Source organism: Fusarium proliferatum, assembly GCF_900067095.1.
Source record: "Fusarium proliferatum ET1 genome assembly, contig: FPRO_scaffold018, whole genome shotgun sequence".
In the NCBI taxonomy this organism is placed as follows: Eukaryota; Fungi; Ascomycota; class Sordariomycetes; order Hypocreales; family Nectriaceae; genus Fusarium; species Fusarium proliferatum.
Window position 1 is genome coordinate 310,629 of NW_022194807.1, and position 23,994 is coordinate 334,622.

Sequence of the window (23,994 nt, forward strand, 5' to 3'; positions counted from 1 at the left end):
TAACCTGAGAAAGACGCCAATCATACTTCGTAATGCTGCCGCCACTGTATGAGTCCGTATCAGACCAAGTCTTGGAATCAAATTCATCCAATATCTGGCCGCTTGCAGGGAAGAGACAGACTCCCTTGTTGGTGAGGGAGCCCCCGCCAAGTACAGTAGATTGTAACTGCGCCGAGCCTCGTTTTCTCTGGGAACTGGGTATATGACTGCGGCTATCCCCGCTCCCAGTTTCTTTTCTCGCTCTAGGCAGAGGTTGTTTGGTAATGAGTCGATTCTTTTTTCGAAGCTGGACGAACTTCTTAGATTCCCCATCCATTCTATTTTGGCTGGCTCGCCTCTCATTGATGTTTCTGGCCAGAAGATGACCGTCTTGTCTTGTGAGATTGTCCCGGAATTTTCTCCTTGCTGCCATGTTTCGAAAAGACTCTGTTGTTTATTGCTCTACAGTTGTGGCGTAGGAACGAGGAACACTTGCTGAGACGAAGAACTAAATTGAAAGAGTCCCCGACACAGGTAAAATAAATAGATGATATAGAGTATACCAAAGCTTCGGAGGGCCGTATGGAGTATTCAAGTGACAGCTCGGAAATAAAAGATAACGAGTCTGCGTTGCCTGATGGAAGGAGATGGGTTAGAGGATTTATCATAACTAAATACGCTCTGAGCCGTCAAGTAGTGTGGAAAATCATGTGTGCATCGTTAGAGTTAGCGTTAGATTCTGTATCTAACAATTCTCCACTACCCCTATTCCACTTGAACTTTATTTATTTCTGAAGAGTGCGATATCTGCAGCACGTTTAAAAGGTCCGCCTGTGTAAGTGATCACGCAGGGTTCGAAACATATGTAGGCTACAGCGTCAATCGCACAGCTGGCTCTCTGATAGCGGAAACGACAAATATGTCTCAATCAAAAAGCAATAAACTGCTTAGATTGATATCGTCAAGCTCAGCGGCGCCCCCGAGCGATTCAGTAACCTGACAGAAGAAGTCACCAGCCAATCGCAAGCGAAAGCGGGGTGTGACGTACTGACAATTGCACGTGCTGCAGGGTAAGGATCCTTGCTCCTGCATTGAGCATGCAAGGATGAGCCTGCATTGCTGGCCCTAAGATAACCGAAGTGTGAACATCGCCTTGCCCAAGGATGCGTGATGACAAAACCGTCGGCCCATTCGCCTTAGTCAAGGCTGTTGGTTCATCAACCAACCGACACCTCAATATGTGCCTCACTTAACTCCAAGGCCAACGAATGGCTTGGCAGGTAACTTCTTAAATTAGCAGACAGGCAGCAATGTCTTTAGGCTTTAGTTCTTCATCCTTTCCCCCCCACGTCGCTCCATTACTACTTGGTTCTTGACCGACTATCTACGCTATTCTTCTCGTCTCAACTACTGGTCGTTAGCCCTCTATTGGGTGCCTGAAACCCCTTGGCCATGTGCTACTTTGAACAAACTCGCCGGGCATTCGGCTACTGGCGTTGGGGTCACTTCCGCCAGCAGTGCAACAAAGAATACCGCATGGGCGAAACCTGCGGCCTGAAGCTTGTCTACGAAACCAGGACCGAAAGAGACGTTTGCAAGCTCTGCCACGACACAGAGAAGAAGCAGCGCAGGTATGACAAGATGTATCGAGACGTTCAGCGCTGGCAGAGGGAGGGCAACCGAAATGCCACCATTGAGCGAACGTGTGCTGAGATGCAAGAAGCACTTGGCCAAATCTATCGTATGAGAGAGGAGCATGATCACAGGCTGCAATCTCTTGGCCAGGTGAGTGAAACATGGCTTGCGTTCCTTTGTGTCTTGTCGTATCGGGTGAAGAATTGCGCCCAAGTAGGAAAGACGGCCGAGGAAGGAGGCCGAACTGAACGAAGGATACGTATTGAGGCACACCGACAGCCAGGGCAAAAAAGGGTGTGTTTCGTAGGGATGGCGCTATGGTTTTTGTCAATGCTGCCAGTGTCGCGCCATGGCATAGAGTGTGAAGGGAAAGGAAATATGGACGGCTGACACATCTGTAGTGAATGCGCGAAATCTCAGCGAGTTCGACATCCCTGAAAGAGTAGCTAATATCAAACTGTGGGGCTCTAATGGGGTGTCGAGACATGATAAAATGCAGGCACGCATCGAAGATACAGTACTACGGGGTCTGAAGATGAGTCCAGTCAACGTCCTGTAGCCGATTTGTGGGATGGATTGGCCTGAATGAGGGTTCTTGTTATCCCGTTTCTTTTCACGCTCTCTACCCAGCTGGCTGAACATGATGATAATTCAGAAAAGCAGAGATTGTGCAGAACGGAGACCCTCGAGAGGCAGACAGGTTACACAGGAACGACAGGATGGGGCACTCTGACTGGACTAGTACAGTGAAGAGAGTTGGGTTCATCATAAAGTGGGCTAACAAGATAACATGACCACGGGGGGGTCTGCAGTGATGGTTCATGTCCTTTGGGCCGAGTTTGGAATGCTATGGAGTCCAGAAGAGATCCGTGTCTGGCGGCCTGGCTATGCTTCGAGGCTGGATATCCAAACTCAGCTCCATGCGTGGGTCATTATCAGATGTGTGAGAGATAGCCCTTTATTCCTGTAATTTGCCATGCCTTGTTCTAAAGATGTGGAGTATTCTGTCGTGCTGCCTCCTCGGCTTTTTCTTTCTACTGACGTTGGTGGTGTCTGCGCACTAGGGCTTCTGTTGGTCTTGAGCGCCGATATGAGGGGTTGGTTCCCATCCTTGTCGGAAACGCTAATCAATTCCGCCGCAAGGAGGAGACATGTACCTGGACTGCACGGGACAAGTGCATTGCATATGCACAATTGAGCGTCTATGCAAGACAGCAGGTATTGGTACAAGCAACCCTGTCCCATGTCGCGCATCCCAAAAGTGGCGCGGGACAATTTGAATGGGGCATCCCGGTCTGCGGATTTGCCGATTCGTCCATCGCTGTAATTACGACGCTAGTGCAAAGACGAGCTACGTTTACTTTTGGGGGGTAAATCGGGTGAGAAAAGAGACAAGTGCTGCTGGAACGAGACAAGGGTCGGCTGTCATTGATGTCTTTCCGCAAGGGTATTTGCGCCAGACAACACTTTGTTTCCGAGACATTTAAGATCCGGCCTGAACACAGAGCAATCAATCTCACCTGTCAACTTTCTTGATGAAATTGGAATCTCTGCACCTCACAACTTATTCCTTTTCACGCTTCCTTACATTTGAACACGTCAATTTGACATATCGATATCACTCCACAGCCCGAATCAGATCCCCACGAGATGGCTATGGATTCTCTCAAGAACCTAGTCAACAACGTCCCAGACTGGCTACAGCGACTTGATGATTTCAGTGGCCAGAAGGACCGGCGCCAGGCTCAGCTGGCCGCTGTTGCTGCCGCTGAAGGAAAGAGTGCGGAGAGGAAGTCCCTTCGCAACAAAGGCTCGACCGAATCCCTTAATCCCAAAGATCACCCTCCCGTGGTCCATGCCGAGCCTCCCGCGAACGAAGACATTCTCGATGCTGCTACCCCCGAAAACAAAATACAAACACCGGTTAATGCCGAAGCCCTTGTGGAGGATGGTTGGGATACCGTCACGTTAGTTGATACGGATGAGGTCCAAGTTGTCTGTTACTCGCCGCACGAAAACGTCGAGCTTCATGACGCCACCGAAAACACAGCGAACACATCAGAAGAGCTCGAAGTTCCTCAATTACATCCACCCCATCCGAGCTGCATTAACAACCAAATAAATACCGCAACGAAGAGACACCTTCGGGGCGAATATGATGACGGCGAAAGGACAAGAGGGGGCAGATCAGCGAAAGTTGAAGATGTCCCTCCTTCGTACGCGGAGGTCGTGTGCGAATGTGCTGCTGCCGAGAGTAAAAGGCAAACGCCCGTTAACATCGAAGACCACGGGGTACACACAAAAAGCTCCGGCCCCAGTCGCCAGCAACAAAAGACTATCAAGGTCGCGCAAGCCAAGGCAGGACCTCAGGTTAGGAAGACGCCAAAGTCGCCATCCATGATGTCCAACGAAGATGCTCCAGTCGCCTGCCAGACTCGAGATAAGATCATTGTCTACTACGATAGCTATGTACTAAGCTTCTTTGACGACCTTGTGAGGTTCGCTTCGTCGAGTCAAGACCTCATACGCAAGGCCAAGTTGGCCGCACGAATCGCCCACTGCAAGAGACTCGCCGAGCAGGACGTGCCGGAGGATGGAAATAATGACGACGCACTCCCTTCACTACGATATATGAGCAGCAGACGATTCGGACCCATGTCGATGCCGCTCCACGGCACTAAGAATCGACGATCTGACGCGTACGATAAGCTTGATAAGGGTCTCGAATTCGTGCAGAGCATGTGCGAGAATGGTGCTTATCAGTTCCTCTGCGATGGCGACTGCAATGATGAGATCAGCAAGGTGCAGAAGCGACTCACCGAAGTCCTCGAGATGGCCAAGACGGAGATGGAGCGCCTTGAGTGTGAAGAGCCGGAGCTGGCCAAGGAACGCCACGATATGATCGCTGGCCTGCAGGAAGACAGCCCAACAACTACAAAGCAGGATGGCAAGCTTGAGACTATGGATCAGATGGAAACAATAGAAGTCGATCCGAAATACGTAGGCCCAAATATCAACGAAACCGATGAGGGCATCTGCATGGAGTTGGAGCTCCCCTAACTACAGCATCGATCAACCCGGGCGATGCACAGTCGTTAGCCCTGAGTGTGTACGATACATGTTCGTACGACACTACAAATAAGATGTATTTTAGAATTGTTTCCTTACCAAGATGATCGTATCATAATTTATAGAGCTGTTCTGGTTCTTTGCATCTAACGTCTGACCTGCCTTGTTGTTTTGGCATCGTGACATCAATTATTGTCGCAGCTGAAGCGGCGCTAGGAGAGGCTGCAAAATGAAGGGAGGGCTCACAGCTCTCTGGATTCAGCAAGCATCACCAGGCATAAGCTTTTCCCCGGTCTCCAAAGCCTTAGAGACGTTGGATAGTGCACGCAGCTGGACGGAAAAGTAGATTAGAGGGAAAATCGACGAAAGGTGGCTAGTCAGGTTCATTGGAGTCGTTGAGCAGATCGTCTTGCCTCAGATTGAGCGCAGACTGGTGTGAGAAGTACCAAAGTCAAGTCTTGGCGTGATCAAGTGAGGAGATGGCTCTTCCTGAGAGTTTGTTGACCTCTTCTGCCTCCTGATCGCCAACCAGGACGCTCTCATCGGCTGCCCTCCGGATTTGTAGACCCCGCTTCCCCAGACGACGACCTCCAACCGGTGCTTCCTCGAATCACCCCAAACAAACTCACCAGCGCGTTGCCTCCCCTTAGCATAAGCAAGTTCGGAGAAAAGCGATTCTCTCTTCCAACAATAGGTTCAGTATTGGCACTCGAGTTAAAGATGTCTCACATGATTTGTTTCGCAATTCAGGTTTAGAAAAAATGCCAGCTCCATGCCAACACTCGCAAAACAAGAACAACAAAGCCGAACCTCAACCTGACACGCGTTTCTCAGCCGATTGACCAAACCTTGCGCTGTAACAGGCAACGGATACCAGGCCAGGTGCTAACTCTGACACAACAGCATCCGAATTGCTCTTTCAACTAATCTCCTACTTATTATTCTAGAAGAGGTGAGCACTGAACTATCTCCGCGACATCTTTTGCCTGTAGCTTACTGCACTCACGTCAAGGGCTTCAATTCCCTTGACCTGGCGAGAAGTCAACACAAAGACCTTCAACGACGCATCCGAATATTATAGACCGATCTGAACGAACAGACCGACAGCGATAACTACACCTACGCAGTAGAAGGGGCAGCAGCACCAACCGCCACAATCTCATATCGAACTCGTCATCGTTCCATGCGACGCGAATGACGTGGTCCCTCAAGGGAGCCCTCGAATCCTACGCCGAAATAATTTGCATGCTATCTACGGGAGTCTTTGTTGCGACAAGGACCCGCCCGCCCGATGGACAGCCACGGCAAAAAAGGCCAGTCGACATGAACTTGACGAGTGAATCCTTCCTTCGGCACCTTGCAGTGGACGCTCCAAAACTGCTTCTACGACGACCCCAGACGCGACCATGGGCCAACGAGCGATACGACATTATAGAATCCGTCCGTCACCGATTAACCCGTCTCGACGGGCCTTTGTAACCGCTGGCAGCCGAGATGAAGAAGATTTACATCGCCCTGTTCGTTCTTTGGCGAGCTCCGAAGTTGAACTCCCGAACGCCGACTCTGATGGTATATTAGGCATGCACACAGATGAATCCGTGGCTTTCCCAGTATATGGAGCTGGAGATCCAGCATGATGGTTCAATTTGCGCACCAACATCCCCTTTTCACCTCACGTCGCGACAAAGGTATCACCGGTAGCTACGGACTGAGCGGCTGGATGTTGAGGGCACAGGGCAGGAGCTTAGCATCCTGACTACTTAGCTAGTTCGAACCTCATCAATTACTCACTCTCTGCTTATTGTCCCGCTCGTGCCGCCTCGAGAGCGAACATCCCATCTCCTTCATCATTCCATCCAAGCATACAACAATTACCGTGACACCCGACACCAGGATAAAAAAGCTCCATTAACATCGATTATACTCAACTTCAGAGAAAAATAACACAAGAGTCTGAGAGAGGAAAAGAACACTATAAGCTGTGCTCAATATATCCGTTGCCCTACAGATTCATCGTCGAAAGACCCGAACCGTTCTCGATGTCACATAGCAGAGAATAACGTGGTTTGCATACCTGAAATGCGCAGCGATGCGCTTGAAACCCTCAAAACACAAGGTCCAAAGCATCAAGGCCTTCTGCGGGTGTCCTTTGTTGCCCACCCAGTTTCTGTGACTCAAGGCTGCCATTGACCAGTTCGTGGACTTTGCTCCTGTATACCTGGTCGAGGAGCTCGACCTTCCATTGCCCGCAAAGGTGGAAGCCTTTGTCCACTTGCTGAGAACGCCGCTGAGGATTGTCGTGATGGTGCGCCATAACCTTGCGCTGACATCGGGGGTAGTCCTCCAGGAGATACGATCGGGTGGCCACTCGCAGAAGCTCCGTACAGCGGCAAGGAGTATTCAGGATGATCATCAATTCGACGGCGCTGGGCTGGTCTCTCGCTCAATACCGCATCGCCTCCATACCCCATGAATCCAGATGGCCCTGATACCAGGGAACCGGCCTCTGCGTACGAGTTGCTTGTCTAGATGTTAGGACTCGGAGGCCCAGGGGCTAGGCCACTGATCGATGGAGTTTGTGTGACAATCTCTCGTAAACGATTACGGTCTTCACGGTAGAAGTCCCGCTGCTGAGTCTACGTCTCAATTCTTATCTTCATGGATTGCCTTTCATCCCGAAGCTCTTGCAACCGTTTAGAGTTCTCCTCCTGCTTAATCTTCTTCTTCCTTCTACGCCTCGTCGAGGCCATCGCGTTTCGGTGTCTCTTCTCATCTGCCTTTTTAGACGCCTGACAAAAGTCCATAGGAACTGGAATGGGCGTCGCACTTCCCGGAATCGTCATAAAAGCGTGCTATCGCTTGACACCAAAAAGGGATCTCCCCATATCATGTCTTGGTGGTTTTTCCGACCATGGCGAGCCGACCTCACTTGTGGGACCGTGAATGCGTAACGGCCGACCGGCCTGCGTGTTGGGAGAGGACGAAGCCTGAAGATACACCAGTGGTGGCTGCGGGCGACTCTGCGCGTGGTTTAGGGTTAAGGTAAAGGGGGGGGGGGCTTGTGTCCCAGGGGAAGCAATTGGCGCCTGTGAATGCAACCTACCTGGATCCGATGTTGCCGACGGAGGGCCAGGGCGTATTCCGGTCAGAGTATGGTTACTGAGATATTGTGTGTTCGCCCCTTCCGGCATTATACTTTCAAAGGGTCGCTTAGCAGGCGAGCCATGAAATAATGAAGGAGGCCGGCTATCAGGCTCGTGCGATGGGACATGGCTGACACTTGCAGCTTGGATACTGTGTCGGACTTGCTTTTGGCCTTGCGCTATTCACGGCGGGAGAGGGTAAAGCTGTTGGAGAGTCGCGTTCTAAGGAAGGGCCTCCGAGACGTGTCATCGGCTCTAACGGGGTAGCTGGAAGAACGACTGAAGCAGGGTGGCTCGTTGGGAAAGATCGTGCCCAGAGAAAGGGATGGGGCAGGAGTCCGACTGTATGGGTTGTTGTTGCATCATAGGGACAGGCTGCTGGAGAAGGAGGTACCACATCTGACGAATCGTCGGTCATATGTAAGTTCCCATGGCCAGTCTATTCTAGAACGTTTCGCAACGGGTAGGAGTCCCTACCCCGGCCGTACACGATCATAACGCGCCCGTTCTGCTGCTGGTAATAAATGCCTTCGTGCTCGATGTAGTGTTTTGTAAGTTCGTGAGTCGAGGGTCGTTCGAGCAGCGAGTCTGCCAAAGTCGTGTGATCAATGGGATTCGCGGGTTCTCCAGAGGTATTGGTGGGCCAGGCTCAACATCCAACTCAGCCTCGGCCATCATACGCAGTGGCACGGGATAGGATGGTGGATGACCAGGGCGGGTATCGTTATATTGCGGGCCTGTGTGAACCTCATTGTCGGGGCAAGGCTATGCTGGCGCACGCGCGTCTATTTGATATGTGAGATTGCAGATCACAACAGGATGTCGGATACAGTTCGGAGGTGGGCTGTGGGTAGCTAGGCACATAGCCGTTACTCGGTGTTGGGGGTACGGAAAGCGTGCCTTCGTAGCTCATGTGTCGCGTGGGAACTTTGGAGTATACTGCAGTGATGGAGGTGAATTTGATGCTGTTGCTGGTGCTGCTGTCGTGGGTACGAAGGCTTCTGCTGTTGTAGGTGGTAACCCATGAGCAATAATGTAGGACTCGAGCTTCTGGTGGCGACGATCTGGATTGTGATATGGCCATCCAGCCGCAGCATGAGAAAGCGTTGATGCGCTGAGGAATTTTCGATAGTTTGAATGAGGCAATGTCGATACACGCTCAGACGCATGTCAGAGGAGGATTAGCCCCTGGCTGTAATTAGTTGATGATGCTGTTAGTGATGTTCTTGAACCGGAAGATACAGTCTTACTTCGCAATGGCAACGATCGGGTTGCGGAGGCGCTGCATGCGAAGGTCTTGGCGATGCTAAGCAACTTCTGCGTTGACGAGACAGTACAGGTGGAGGAGGGCGGCAAGAGATGGCGTGTCGGTATGTACAGGCTCGGAAATGCGGATGTTGGGGCAAACCATTTTCGATGTGCCAGTTGCCTTGTGTGGGTGTCTCTCGGGTTTTCGCCGCCACGGTAGGGCTCTGCCTGCTTGTGCCCCCTGTCTCGTGAAGCGAAAGAGTGGGATAAGGATGATGCCGCACCAGGCGGTTGACGTCACGGAGCTTGTTGTGGTATTAATGTGTCTACGCATCAGGCCAAAGTTCATTTAGTAATTGCGAGCGGCGCGCCAGCCCTTGCAGTACAGTATCAGCATTAGCAGATATCAATTGCGGCTAACAAACTCCAGTGCAAGTGGAGGACTTTGTCCCAAAGAGTGCCACCCAGTCATAGTTGGTCTCAAATATACGTTCTGCAGATCCCATCTAATATTGGCATTCAATCATATTTCCCGTCCTTGCTCATCTCCAGACACTGAACCATCTTTCCATCTCCCTGTTTTAGAGCTAGCTCGTAAGAGGAGGAAGAAGGGACAAGGCCGTTATTATTCCCTCTCAGTGGCGAGGGCAAGCAGTGCCAGTCTTCGAGATATTTCCATTCCTCAGAACGCTGGCCTTTTTTTATCAACCCCAACTGAGCGTAATCTTTCATTTCTGCAGCGTAATCTTTCATTCTTGCGGCGTGTACAATACTATGGCAACCGCTTCTCATTGTCTCAAACTCCCAACTCGCCTTCTCAGATAGGTCTTTAATTGACATGTCTACTTTGTAGAATGGTGTAGTAAGCCAAATGGGGTGATTTTCAAGTTCTTCAGGAAGTTCAAACCCTTTTCCTAAGTTCAATGGTAAATGTGCCAATTATTAATGCTTCAATGGGGGTCGATACTCACGCGTTTCTTTGTCATCCCCCCTTCCAACAAAGCAGCTCTTTGGGCAACCTTCGTCAGCGTCGCCACGTTCCACTAAGCATCACACTCAAAACGTCAGTCCCTGGTATTGCCATTTGAAGTTGATGCTCACCCAGCTTTTTGTAGATGCTCTCAACAACAAGGCACTGTTTGATGCTGCATTCCATTTCGACGTCTTGCCACTGCCGAATCCCGCAAGAAGCAACAATGCTGCTGGAAAGGGGATTTCTTCTACATTTAACGTACTCCGATCATTAAAAGCTTCCTGGTGCGGGGTTGTCTGAATTCTTTACGGTAATTCTTCCGGGAAGTAATGGCGGCGCGGCAGAGGCCTCTTTCCACGCTATGCAAGAATAACCTCACCGCCTAGGTTTCAGCCATTTGGTTTGGTCAGCAGAAACTTATCTCAAAGCCGCTGAGCGCATTACATATTCAAGGGGAAGACGTTGTGGTTAGCCAACATTTCAATGTTGCAGTCAGCATAAAACTAGGGTACGTAACCGCGGCCGCTGCTTCATCTGGGAGACAAGAGATTGGCCAACGTTTGACGCACGCGACGCTCTCAGGGCTTATTCGTCTCTGTAAACTCTGGATTTCCCGTGAATGCACCGTAAGCCTCCCTAGCGGCTTGGAACATCCAAGCTAATCATATCATGGCAGCCCATCATGATTTCGTCATCTTTCACAGTTAGATGCACATTTGTCGCAAGCGTCACCTGTGACTCCTGTGAAGGTAGCCTTGACTACGAAGTACCTTCACGGCCGGTACCGGCATGTTGAGAAAATAGAGTTAATTAATTTAATACAGGCCTATGGTAATCTGGACATATTGCCACAGGAACACTCTCGTGCATTGTCTGGTACATCGAGTCCTTCCGATACCTGACGCTCCTTCGCTCTTCATACCAGGGGGTGTGATATTGCAGGCAGTCCAACCAGTTTAGATACAACAAATATCCAAATCAGCCCCTCGATAAATAGCCCGCAACGTAAAGCAGCCACCGGTCCATAAACCATATGTATGAAGCGTAAGTACATCCCACAGGGTCACTTACGAGGTTACCTTCGGCACACAATGCCTATCAGGTTAGGCACAGTATCTCCTCTTCTGTTTCGAGGACCTTTTCAACAAGTCGTTCCCACCAAGCATATCTCTTACCGATATCTCCGGGGACAAGAGCAGGCTCCCGTGGACATTTTATCTCTTTGTCAATCCATCCCCAGATGCGCAAAAGCGCGTCATACAAGGGGGGGACGCTCTGAGGTGACAGGTAATTAGCCCCTAATTCTGCAAATAGAGTGGGTAATATTGGGAGCAGTAGATCTGGGCAAAGGCAGAACCAGCCTGCGTCTTGCCATAGATTACAAAAAAAATGGGACGTTTGCGTTTCCTTTCTTTGCACTTACACTGCGGACTGGCGTTTGAACCACTTGTTCGAACCAATCCATCGAAACATCCTTGTGTACAGTTTCAGTGGCGAGTAATCCTAGGAAAAACACTGGCAATAGGGGTGCTTGAGCTGTAAAGTGAGATCCCGATGTAGGCATAATTCGTATGCAACGGGCGAGATCATCAAGATTGGCAAGAACTTCCGGGTGATTTCGAGGCAGCCTAAAGGAAGATTCAGTCAACGAGCGCTCTTGCGACTATTGTTGTTAACGCAAGTTAAGGTAGGTAGGTAGGTAGGTAGGTAGGCATGATATAGTATAGTAGGTAGTGGTAGGGAAAGCAGGCATTGTGTCAGTGAGTGTTGAGCCGGCAGAAGGGGGAAGGAGTGAGTTGAGCTGTTGCAAAATCAACGTCCATTATCCCAATGGATCTCCAACTTCCTTCAGCTTGTCCACTTCTCTCCCTACTAGGATCTTTTCTTCCCCTTCATCGCATGTTCGTACCTCAGAAGACGACATTGATAATAAATAATTGCGGTGATCCTCCACGCCTCAGCTGTAACCTCGGTCATGATTTGGTTGGAATCGATTATCACTTCGTCTGGTTTGTCGCGCACCCAGCCTATTGTTGGTGGGTATTTTTGAGCCAGCTCCCAGTCCTTGCCCTCACGACTCCATTGGCGCATTTCTGACAGTTCGCGCAAGAGAAACTTTGCCGTGATTGGAACGATGGTGGATTCGGGCTCTTGCTGCAATCGACCTGCACAATACGTTACTTGGCTCATGAGGTGCAATAGTTTCTTCGAAAAGCCACATCCTCCATGGATTTCATACATATCCTTCTCTTCTCCATAGAGCAGCCAGCTGAACCTGCCTGCTTCAACCTCGGGATTAAAAGTCTGTGGTGATGGAAGTGCCGTCATAGGTTGAGCGAGAATCACTCCCCGGCTAACGATGATTGATTGAGAGATGCGGAGTTCGTTGTACTGGACGTTGTTGTTTTTCCAGTAGCGAGTGCCAGGGTCAGTTGCCTGCAGCAAGGATTCGCCTTGCCTGAATCCTTCCAGCCATCGCGGATTGTATGGCATCTTCAGTCGTCGTTCCGTGAGGACAATCTAAATACTACTCAGTCACTTCACAATATCGTAGGTGCACAATCACCAATCCTGTAGCGGCATTATACATACATCTTGCATTGAAAGAAGCACGGCCATGGTGATGACCTCCTGCCCTTTCCCGACTTCCCTGCTGCCAGGCGCATTGAGGAGTATGCTGAAATGTTGATCTGCCGTGATATATCGCTGATTGACCCGCTGGCGGATGCGCTCATCCGGAATATAATCATAGACATACATCCCGGCAAGACTCTGGATCGCATGGAGAATACCTTCGTTCTTATGCATCGGCGCCAGATCCTTCAACCACAGGTTTGTGTTGCTGAGCACACTCCTTCCCGGACACCAGTTCTTGATATCTACTGAGTGGTGAGCAAGCGCTTGTTCAAGGCACAAAGTGCCGATAAGCAAGTTTCAAAGACTTACAGAACTCAAACAATCGTCTGTCAATATGATCCATCTTTGCTTGGAATCCGAACTGGGGAGGCAGCATTTTCGGGTCACCAGCTATCAGGATTTGTGGAGTGTCTGGAAAGGAAACCGGAGAACCTGTCATCAATACTGGCGATGAAGTATTTCCCCATCCTCCTTCTAGCTCCATGAGCGAAACAGTCCCATTTGGCGCGTAAGACACGTCAGGCCCAGGGTTAACCAGAGTTATTATGGTTGGAGGGCGACTAGCACTGTGTGATCGCGTTACGTTGGGCGTTATGTCCTCAACGTCATCCTCTGATGGGAGTGGTACAGGGCCAGACGGCCGTCTCGATGGAGCTCGCGAAGGCCAGTTGAATTTAACATACCCATCCACCTGTCCATTCTCAGGGCGAGCAAATCGAGGATAGGCACGCACAAGCAGTCGGTCCTCGTTCGCGGTGAACGGACTCTCAACGATCCCTTCTACAGGTGCCAGGCGTCTCTTTTTCGAGTCTTGCAATTTGACGGCCCGCTCTGGAAGAGCATTGGGCACCGCAGGCAAGAGGCGAGGCAGCCGCTGTACCTGAGAGCGAGGTGGTTCAGGTTGAGGTTGAGGTTGAGGTTGAGGTTGGTGATCTACACGGAACGTCAGCTCAAGAATCGGAGACCACGATGGATGCGACGATGAGTGTCAACCAAGAGGGGGAAGAGGACGAATTCAGTGTACTCTGAACCCGCACGTCCTCCGAAAGAAACGTTTCGGCGCCTTGAGTCCCCAATGTGGACACAATAGGTATAGAAAGAGTGAATGTGCAAACGAGAAAAGGACAAGAAGACATGAGAGGGAGGTGATCTTCACAGCCTTACCTGGGGGTTTATGGACCCAGGAGTCGATGCCGCAGCTGTTAATAATATCTTCCTGATACAAACATAATAGGGCATTTCCGTCCTCACTATTAGGGGTCATCGGATGGTATACCACGTCTCCGTCACTGTTTCTTTTAGTCATGGTAAGAAGTAATGGCAGGTGTGGACCTCGGCAGAGACAACAGGTTAGGCTGATTTTGCCCTCGGAAAGAGAACCGGGTATGTTTTTCGCTCGTTCAGTGACTTTGCACCAGATGGGCAGGTGGCAATTGGTTCGTAAGGGAATGAAAAGTCAAATTTTGTGACAGTGCACTTTGCAGCCAGGCAAGAAATGAAGAGACAAGACAATGTGAAGGCGTCAAGGCAGCCGCAGGACCAGCAAGGGATCAATGTTGATTTTAAGGTGGGAAATGCTTTGGCGACCCGAGATCCTAGCAAAAGCAAATCCGATGACTGGTCGCGTGTACATCTAGCAGTGGGGACGGGCTGTAAGACCCCTTGCGATTTTGACCGGCTTTGCCAGATGCATCCATGACCCTGTCTGCCCGTTTGCAAGTTGACCCCATCGAGGCAAGGCATTGTCACATTAGCACAACTATGTACCATTAGGGCTGGTAATTCAAAGAGACAGGGCTGCTGGGATCTACGATTTCGTGCCATCGCCTCAAACGCACTGTCAACAAATCCCTGAGACACAGGTCAATCAGCTTGTGGCAAAACATCCCGAGTCACCCCATATGCCAAGTCCCCATTGAACAGACGTTATCGTGTGGCCCAAGCTCCCGCGAATCATCGGTGCGCCATGGCACTGCGTCTCTACACTGTGCCTGGTACCTTTGTTTTGCGCTAGTATCGCTATGTAGCCAAATTCGACCTCCAAGAAGCACACCACTCTTGGTACTCCTCACCTCACGTATCGCAGGAATATGCTCGCTTCCCCCCAGAGACTGCCTAGACAAATCTAGCTAGCGCTTTTCATATGCGCAACATGCCCCATCGGTGAGTTACATTGTGGCCCGGCAGCCCTTCCCACTAGCCCAATTGTCCTTCTTATTTCATCTTTACTCAATCCTTTCCATATAAAGAGTGTCAGAAGCTCGTGGCATTGGCGCGGGTCCAAATGAAGCCCCGGAATCACACCCTTAATTCGTTCGTGTATAACAGGTGTTGAAGGGTTATAACCGACCGCAACAACAAGGATGTCGTGTTCCTCTATGAGCGTTTCGATCAGACGGGCTGCTTTGGTAGGAATATAGCCGTCGTCTTACACGGAGAGAATGAATGCACGAACTCCTGCATGAAAAGTCTGGTTCATTAATACTCCGTCAAACCCGGAATGAACCGTTATCAGATCAATGTATGGCAGTTGGTCTCCTGGCGAATAACCACTGATGTCCAGCTTTTGCGGCACGTAGCAGCAGTCTGGTCGATCAATAAAATCGACTAGACCACTTTCCACCTTTCCAATCAATGAACAAGGGCCAGCCGTGAAACTACCGTTTTCTTTTCGGAGTCCCCATGGATGCCAGATCTCGCCACTCATGACATGAACAGCCCCATGAACTCTTTTACTCCTGGCAAGTCTAAGTGTCACTGTAAACCCATCCATCATACTTTGTGGCCCGTCCGCGTCATAGGCAGAATGTGGCTTGCTAGCGGCTATGTTCACGACTGGCTTGTCGCTTTCCACTGTAAAGTGTTGGAAGATAAGAAATTCAGCCGTGCCACTTGAACCTAGGATGAGCATAACTCATATCACATCTGGCTCTCTTAGTACTTGATTTGTTATTTGAGATACCACGAAATGATCCGATGGGGTCAAATCAATGCTGTCAATCAACATCATCTGATGAGAGTCCACTTTGAAATATTTGCCGAAAGTTTTTCTGATGGGCCCTACGAGTTGCTCTCCAGGTATAGCACCAGCGACATAATGCGTTGTGTTGGTGGGGGACTCAGCCACAGCACTGATCGTACCCCCTAGGTGTAAAATGACGACCTTGGGAAGACCGGGGATGGGTATGAAGGAGAGGAAAAAGACAAATACAAATAAAAGTCTCATGTTGAATGCGCGATGCTTCGGAGGAATAAGATGTAGTAGATAGATCAGAGACAAAGAATTTCAAGGACACTGGAGGGAATGCAAAATGTGGTGTCTATGCAAGATCAACGGTCTCCTTTATGTTTTGCTTGAGCACGAAACCCCGCACCTTCATTTTGCACAACCACGATTACCATGCATGGAATTGACCAACAGCATAGACTTTTGATCGTTCAAATTGTTTTTCGTGGTAGGCTACATATTATCTTGCCGATCCTGAAGCTCTTCCTCCGGTTAGGGAGCATTCTGTACGGTCGCGTCACTCCATGGTTTGATGTCTCCGTTATTATCTTGCACTGCTCCAAACTTCTGTGGGTGCGTTAGTCCTGATTCTGCAGGTACCATGAGGTACCGCCCGTGCGCTGTAAAGCCCATATTCCAGCCCCACACTAGCGTGCAGGTACTTGCAACTCACCTTGAGCAATCTGACAGCAGCACACCGCTGCGCAGCCTTGATCGGCCAATTCAAATGAGTCCCCGTTCGCGCTAACAAGTAGAGACAATTGAACGAGCTTGCTCACGGAGAACACAGCAAGGGACTATGGCGGGCTGTTTAAGAGGATACAAATTAAAGCCATGATACTTGGCCTGCAAACAAAAGTCTTTCCTATACGCAGCAGCATTTCAGCATCCCGGTCTTTTACCACGGTTCGTGTGGTGTAGATCTCCCGTTCATCAGTAATCTGGTCATCGATCTTATAATCAAACTCATGGTCGGAGCTTTCGATGGAGCCGATTGTTGAGCTGTCTGTATTGAGATTCACAGGATCGTTAGCGTGTTACACAGGCCGGGATGGTATGTACATGTCGGTCGAGACATGTGCTGCAACCAGGCCGTCTTACTGAGAGGTTGATGCGTGGAGATCATTGTCGCAGATGGAAGGCTGGGATGGAAGGCTGGGAGCTTTTTGTGCAACGATGTTGAAAGAAGGTACGAAACGATTGACGACGACAGATCGGTCAGAGTTCAATCCTGAGCAATCACCGTTGGCTTCATGATTAGAGGAACGAAGGATGGTGGAGAAAAGTAAAGGATATCGCGCAGGGGGGAAGTGGGATTTTAAAAACTTCTAATCAGGCTGAGAAACCTTCCAAACTCGCTTCGTTATGTACACAAGGAGCTCTGCATCACACCGACACTCAGTCACAGGGACCCCTTACCGCTTGGATGCAGACACCACCACACTAAGATTTCGTAGGGGAGGGCCTCGATTCCTGAGTAACCTTTTGTTTCATAGATAAAAACGCCCGTGTCATCTGCGTGCCCTTTCAGCGTCCTTCTGGGCAGGGTGAGGCCAGGAATACCATGGCTGTAGACTGTTTTACAGTCGTCTCTATCTTAACGCCATCATTTGTTTCCGTTTCGCAAGTTTCGGAAATCTAAAGAAGAAATGTTCAGCGTGCTTATGCAGGTGACGATAGGATTGGCCGGTATACTTTAGTCTTGATCTGGATAACACCCATCGGTAACGAATCACTATGAGTAGCCTTGGATCTTATCGTAATGGTTATCGACTGCGGACTTGCGAACCTTTTGGCGAGGCTGGTTGGGCAGATGAGGCAACAGCAGGACGATTTGCATGATTCAGACGGTGGACCACCACGTTTCTATATACTAAGTTAGTTTCTATATACATCGAGAGATCAAAGAAACGCCAGTCATCACATTTCCTGTTACAACGTGTGCTTTGACCAATTCAGTCAGAACATAACACGAAGCGAATGAATAGCAGGGTTATAGCCATGTCAATTGAAGCATACTATATAAGAATAACTAACTTAACTTAGTTCAAGACGTAAGTCAGGGGGCTGAGAAGACTTCCACCGGCTGAGTGACTTGAGCTATCATGCTGGCCGATCCACTTTTCCGACTACACGGTAGTCGAAAGAGTGGGTCTCTCGAAAAATGCAAGCGAAGCCGGATTTCTTTGCTTCATTTTTCTCGTTCGTGTTTACTCCATACACCACGCTACCATGAAGACTAGTAACATTGAAATCCTGGGATACATCCTCCTCTTTGTCGCGAAACGCGAAAGCTCATGCTGTCCATTCTTCATTGACTCTAATTCGATCCAAGGTGAAATTTCCGCCGACCAATCATGGGAGCAGTTTATGAAAGCTTGCGACCAGCTCGCGGAGAGAATTCCCCGACACATCAGAGATGTCGCGGGCAAAGAAATTCAAACCAGACGAGGTAACAATCCAGTGGCTCAACAACTTCCAGGATGCCGGCCCAAAAGCATCAATGCCCAGGTATCGCAAACCACCAGAGAGGTTTCGCAATCCACAGGGGCAAGCATACCGTCAAGTATTCAAGCTGGTCCTCATACTGGGATAGAAAGAGTTTCACAAGAGCGTATCTCAAGTTCTTCGAACCAGGATCGACCGTTGGCCCAAAAGAAGAGGACTCCGAGGCAGAAAGACCCTCCGCCCTTTATTTTTCTTGAGGATCTCCAATCTTGGGCTAGATCAGCAAATGGATTTCTCAATGTTGATGAGATCAATATTGATCAATGTTGCATCGCTGGTTACATCACCAAACTTGACCAAACTCAGTATTTCAATGCCATCAGACTACGGTTCGCCCTGTTACAGTTGTTTAAAATACACCAACAATGGCATCCTCGGCCAATGAAGACCTTTCGAGAAAGATTAGGAACGCCAAAATCAACTTTCAACGCCTGGATATCCGAGGGTCGAAACTACAGCTCGCTTGTTTCTCAAGAGGGTCCTGATGTCTTGTTCGCGGAACTTAAATCAAGAACACAGTGAGTCGGCTAACCTTGAGTTCGAAGACGAAGACTAACAATGCTCAAGATGTAGACAAGATGCGGAAATAATCACGCCTAGCCGGAAAAAACGGCGCATCGATGACCCTAGTACGGGCGGTGATACTGAGACCAAAGGCGTTAAAAAAAAAGATTTAACATTTACGTCCGAAGAACTTGAACTTCCCAAGGTATACGTGAAGGATGAGGCCGGCAAGGTTGTTGAGTTTGACGAAAGTCCCAGTAAAGCTAAGGAGCTATTCAAGACCGCCGCGGAAAATATTATAGCACTCTTTGAAGGGCAACGCCAGAACGCAAGACTTCTCGATGACGATGAGTCACGAGAATCATGGAGCGCCACAAATTCGTGCCAGTCTATGTACTGCTCAGTTCCGGCTACGAACGACGACGCCATGGTCGATGCCGGCCAATTCTTGCGACAAAGTCCCACAGAAAGGACCACCGATGATGGGATCAGTAGTTATGGATTTGGATGCACATCGACTAATTCCACTGCGTCTCTACCTGCCGAACAAGTTGCAATACGAAGCTTGCAGGAGCATACAAGCTGGAACGCGACGGGACACCCTTCGCCGTCGCTTGTGGAACCACGACAAGAGGGTACTTCATCAGGTATTGGAGATGCATATAACCAGCAACCTGGCAGCACGCCAAATACACGCTTCTCACCCACAAGTCTAACCCCAAGCCAGCTTCAGTCTCCAAGTAGTCAGCCGGCTTCTGGGCCTCGTGCAGGCCATATTTCACAAGCAGAAGGCTCCAGGTTGTCTGAGCTTTTCCCGTCTAACGGTGATCACGCACTGGCGTCAATTCGGGACTCTACTTTCGACGCTCAAGCAACGAATTATCCAGGTGCAAATAGTCCGAAACTACTTGCGGATTTCAGCGAGCTCTTAGAAGACGATACATGGGGTTTGTGGTATCAGTGATGGTGCTCGTCATTCTTCTCAACCTCAATAGCAGTATAAAAGACACGAATAATTTCCTTAGCAGATTCGCCGATAGTCCCCGTCTTGCCCCCGTCTTTTTCCTTAAATTCCACGCTTGCATCGTAGTTTTTGCCTCTGTCAATGCGTTTTATACTCGTTTCCGGCTTGAGTATTAAAATCTTTCCTGTCTGCCAAAAATGATCTTTCGTCATAGAAGTTGAATTTATTTCGATATTGACAGGAGCTGTGATCAAAACAGCCATGCCCACAGAGTCATCGGGGACTTTGAGCCCAGCGTGGAATCCAAGAATTACGGGAAGTTTGGTTTTCCCTTCGCACTTTGGCTTCAAACCTGCCGAGGGTAGTAGAACTTCTAGAATATGTTTGGCCTCCGGTCCCGTCAGTGAAGAAACTTGATATATTTTTTGGCTTCTGACCTTGTGGCCGATGACCATCTTCGAAAACTTCGCGCATTCTGAGAGACCTTTGTATTGGTAATGTCTTTTATACCCGTCCCCTACCATCGCAGGGGATGCATTCTTGACTGCCTTTTGTAACTTGGCCAATAAAGCTTCAGCTCCACCAGGCAGATCAAGTTCTTCAGCGCCATCACGCAGATCATGTTCTTCAGCGCCATCAGGCAGTTCTAGCGAGCCTCCTGGAAGTGGCGACATCGAAAATAAGACAAGACTTGGGCAATGAAACGAAGAAAAGGCAGCCGACCCTAAGCTTTATACATTGAATATACGAAGCTTCTGACACAATGCAGTCTGGAGAGATGACGTAGTGGTACATGACCTGAATATAAAATATTTTTGAGCATCTGGCGAAAGAGGGGTAATCAGGCTTAGAAACACTAAATACCGTTCAACATGTATTATGTAAGGCTACGCTGTGACCAATCATATTCAAGCCCTTTCGCTTCTCCCAGTTATATAGAAAAATTTCGGCACATGCCGAAATCTACCATCTCAATGTAATCTCTTTCGTTAGGCATCGGACGCATTGACAAAAAAAAGTTAGGGGATGCCACGAAAGGATGTGTGGAGGGACTGGAATTCTCTCGAAAATATTAGCAAGCTGATAGATGCCACGAACACCCGACAAGTACTTACTGTTGGATACCGTTGTTACTTTTTAGGCACGAGAGGCTCAAGACCGTACTCCGCTGTCTCTCTTTCAGTGGCATCAGGTAAGTCTGGAACCACCTCTGTGGGTTTTTCATCCTTGGAGTCATTTGGCTGCTTCTCTTGTATGGGATCTGTTATGTTCTTCTCTCCCGCTTGCCCTGAATCTTGTTTGGAAGAATCCATGGTATGAGCTTTTGAGTTTTCAGCTATTGGATCTCTATTCTGTGTAAGCTTGATGCCGGGGGAGAGCAGATGACCAAACGGTTGACGGGTCTTGAATTATCATATTGCACCCTGATGAGAAGCAGGAAAACTAACCTCAAAGTTTGCGAAAGGTTGTAGGTGAATAAAGAGAGTACCTGGACTTGGAGGCTTGTTGCTGTGATTTCGAGCAGAGATCAATAGAACATTTTATACCTGAACCAAGTTGTCTCCCTCCTCGTTTCTCACTACTGCCACCAGACGACTCTAACTCAACCTCAAAGGTTGATATGCTCAAACAAACACAGATCTCACACTAACCCTGTAGGTGCGGCATTGATTGAGGATGATGGGTTCATGGCGGCTGCATGAAGCGGTCGTATGGGGGCCGCCGTTGTGCAGTTCCCGCAAGATACAGCATCAGAGGTTGCAATATACAGCTCACCTTGCATTCTGTGCCGGGTCAGCTTTGGTGAGCCATCCCAGTAAAATCACCCTGTTCGATTGGGACTGACCATCCAGTATTGAAAGGTGTTCCTGTGAAGTTTTGGCCGTACATGCGGCCACAGCAATTAAGCTAGCCTCATCGCTTTCTCCTCAAACCTGGCGTCGACATAATTCAAGTTGTAGAAATCAGTATCCTATTCTAAAAGAGCTATGCGTCATACCAAGATGCTTTGAAGCGTGCGAGGTGTGATCATCAAGGCTTAGACCTGAAATTGGGATGGTCTTACTTGATTCGAAGGTTGATGTTACACATAGTGCGCAATGATTGTTTTTTTTGGCTTTGTAGACATGCATATAAGCGAACTCAGCCGATCTTATAGAAGATCCACATAAGGTAAAATATTTACTTGTAAAAAATATCTATTGTCTGAAAAAGGAATTACACAGCATAAAGTTTTTTCCAAAAGTGGGGTGCTTGGTCCATTACCCACATGCCTGCCCCACATATCATCCGAGATGTGTGCCTAACTCACGCCTAACGCTGCCATCAAGCATTCAGAACTTATTTCTTCAACACGCGATCATTGATTCATATGGACTGGCATACTACACTACAAACACCGTAACCGCTTTCATACAACCCCAGTTTCGTCTCGGTATCCAACACTTCAGCTTCAAAACCATCATTTTGCCTTCCAGATTGATCTCATGCCCGAGGTACTTGCGATCCGCCATTCTCAATGCACCTGGACGCTGACATTAGACCAGAAAGACAAGACCAACGACGGAGACTTTGAATACATCGACTACCATCACTTCGAGGCCGTTCCTTATGATCGACTGATGTCATGGAAAGGGGGCGAAGGAACTATAAATTGGGATCATGGCGGTGTTATTCGCAAGAGAGCGAATGAGCCACTTGATAATCAAGATCTTCCCAAGGATACTGCCGTTCTTGTAATGGACGCATACTTCAAATTGGTACCTAAATAGGGAAAAGAGAACCAAAGAGCTCTTGGCCTGTTGAGAACCGAAGCATAACAAACAACCTATAATCCTCGTCCTCGGTAGGTACCACTCTCAAAGCTGCTGTCGGCCCTGGGATCCCCAAGTGCTTCTCCTCTTGTTTCCAAAGACTACCGTCCATGCCTTCCGCGAGATAGTCACCAAGCATAATTCTCAACAGCTCTTCATTTCCATCGCGTATTGCGTCAGTGAAAGCTCTTGCTATGGGTGTGCTTACGAAAATTTCTAATTTGAAGTCGCCACCGCTCTCTGCCGCAACGTGGAGACGCACAGCATCGGTCAGATGGTGTTTCTCCTGTGCCCTCTTGAAACTCATGCTCATGCCAATATATAGGAAATTACTGATCGTGATTTGGAGTCTGGAAACGTCTGGCGCTCTCGCTATAAACCAGCTATTTGAGTCCAAAAAAGATGTGAACGCAGTGGAGGACCCCGCACCCAAATGCTCATTTAGGCTTGAGCGTAAACGATGACTAGGCTGGCAGTCCACGTGAGTGGTTTGTTCGGTGCGGCCTCGTCGCAGAAGCTGCAAGAGCTCACGACTACGAAGTTGCCATACGTGTTGCCACCTTTGAGGAATATGTTCTGTGCCAAACTTGATGGCGCCCTCTTCAATCGTTATGTTAGCAGTGACTATGCCATGTATCAGATCAGAGCAAATATTACCAAGTAAATATTCCGATCGCCTCCCGCCATCATCAATCGTTTTACAAAAGAACTGCCAATCGCGGAACAGATCGTTGTTCTTATCAGACTCGTAAGTTTGTAGAACGAGTGGCCTCAATTCGGGGTGGCTCCGTGCAAATGTTTTTAAGTTAGTTGGCGTCGAGAAAAAGGCCAAAGATACAAGCTCATCGATAGGAACATCGCTGAATAGTTCATGCCCTTCGCCAACGATATACTTAATAGTAGCAGCGTGGTTTTGTCTTCGGCGATGAAAAAACTGAAGTAATGGGTGGGGCTTACTGGTGGCCATAATGTGAAAATCTGAGCATGTGTAAAAGTTTTACTTGTAAAAGTTTTACTACCCGTACAGATTTTACTACGAATGGAAAGATTTCCAAGTCATGGAATGATAGCTACGCAGGCGTGATGAAATCTGCACAGTCTTTGGTGCTAGCCACGGGATCAGAAAGGTGGGGCACGAACTAATTACGTTGGTCTAGCTAAGCGCTCTGCGGCTGTCCTCTAGCGACCCGCAAGCGTCCGGGGATCAAAGAGATAAAGCAAAACAAAAACAAAACATCGTACACTAACTTTGAATCGTTTATTATGTGTTGAACCGGTTAGGTAAATTATTGTGCATTCAACTTGTTGTGTTCATTGCTTGTGTTCTATCTGGTTTCTTACCCCTCATTTTGGGCTTGCCTTGCGCTATTCCGATTTGAGACATGTTTAGCCTGATGACTTTGCCTATTGGTACCGCTTACTGCATGGCCGCTTCGGTTTAACATAATGCAAGGTCAACGTTCGCTTTGTGTAAATGAAGTTTCCCTGTCCGTCGATTATGTTATGTTATGTTA

At 48.9% G+C, this 23,994-nt stretch overlaps 8 protein-coding genes across 8 annotated transcripts; 4 read left to right on the forward strand and 4 right to left on the reverse strand.

The window, feature by feature from the left end:
• Positions 1-1,431: 1,431 nt before the first annotated feature.
• On the forward strand, positions 1,432-2,173 carry FPRO_14807 (uncharacterized protein; the record flags this gene model as incomplete). Its single annotated transcript, XM_031225010.1, has 2 exons — positions 1,432-1,720; positions 2,016-2,173. The coding sequence occupies 2 exons, from the start codon at positions 1,432-1,434 to the stop codon at positions 2,171-2,173; spliced, it is 447 nt and encodes a 148-aa protein (XP_031090213.1).
• A 1,091-nt stretch (positions 2,174-3,264) lies between these two features.
• Positions 3,265-4,674, forward strand: FPRO_14806 (uncharacterized protein; the record flags this gene model as incomplete). Its single annotated transcript, XM_031225011.1, has 1 exon — positions 3,265-4,674. One exon carries the CDS (start codon positions 3,265-3,267, stop codon positions 4,672-4,674), a length of 1,410 nt encoding a protein of 469 aa, XP_031090214.1.
• Positions 4,675-11,919: 7,245 nt separating this feature from the next.
• FPRO_14805 (uncharacterized protein) lies at positions 11,920-13,990 on the reverse strand (the record flags this gene model as incomplete). The annotated part of the gene is made up of 4 exons (XM_031225012.1): positions 11,920-12,567; positions 12,640-12,926; positions 12,994-13,617; positions 13,849-13,990. 4 exons carry the CDS (start codon positions 13,988-13,990, stop codon positions 11,920-11,922), a joined length of 1,701 nt encoding a protein of 566 aa, XP_031090215.1.
• A 3,933-nt stretch (positions 13,991-17,923) lies between these two features.
• On the forward strand, positions 17,924-19,667 carry FPRO_14804 (uncharacterized protein; the record flags this gene model as incomplete). Its single annotated transcript, XM_031225015.1, has 2 exons — positions 17,924-18,717; positions 18,773-19,667. The coding sequence occupies 2 exons, from the start codon at positions 17,924-17,926 to the stop codon at positions 19,665-19,667; spliced, it is 1,689 nt and encodes a 562-aa protein (XP_031090216.1).
• On the reverse strand, positions 19,661-20,341 carry FPRO_14803 (uncharacterized protein; the record flags this gene model as incomplete). The annotated part of the gene is made up of 2 exons (XM_031225016.1): positions 19,661-20,056; positions 20,105-20,341. 2 exons carry the CDS (start codon positions 20,339-20,341, stop codon positions 19,661-19,663), a joined length of 633 nt encoding a protein of 210 aa, XP_031090217.1.
• Positions 20,342-20,797: 456 nt separating this feature from the next.
• FPRO_14802 (uncharacterized protein) lies at positions 20,798-20,980 on the reverse strand (the record flags this gene model as incomplete). Its single annotated transcript, XM_031225017.1, has 1 exon — positions 20,798-20,980. One exon carries the CDS (start codon positions 20,978-20,980, stop codon positions 20,798-20,800), a length of 183 nt encoding a protein of 60 aa, XP_031090218.1.
• A 1,173-nt stretch (positions 20,981-22,153) lies between these two features.
• On the forward strand, positions 22,154-22,438 carry FPRO_14801 (uncharacterized protein; the record flags this gene model as incomplete). Its single annotated transcript, XM_031225018.1, has 2 exons — positions 22,154-22,162; positions 22,214-22,438. 2 exons carry the CDS (start codon positions 22,154-22,156, stop codon positions 22,436-22,438), a joined length of 234 nt encoding a protein of 77 aa, XP_031090219.1.
• FPRO_14800 (uncharacterized protein) lies at positions 22,431-23,447 on the reverse strand (the record flags this gene model as incomplete). Its single annotated transcript, XM_031225019.1, has 2 exons — positions 22,431-23,080; positions 23,138-23,447. The coding sequence occupies 2 exons, from the start codon at positions 23,445-23,447 to the stop codon at positions 22,431-22,433; spliced, it is 960 nt and encodes a 319-aa protein (XP_031090220.1).
• Between the last annotated feature and the right edge of the window lie 547 nt (positions 23,448-23,994).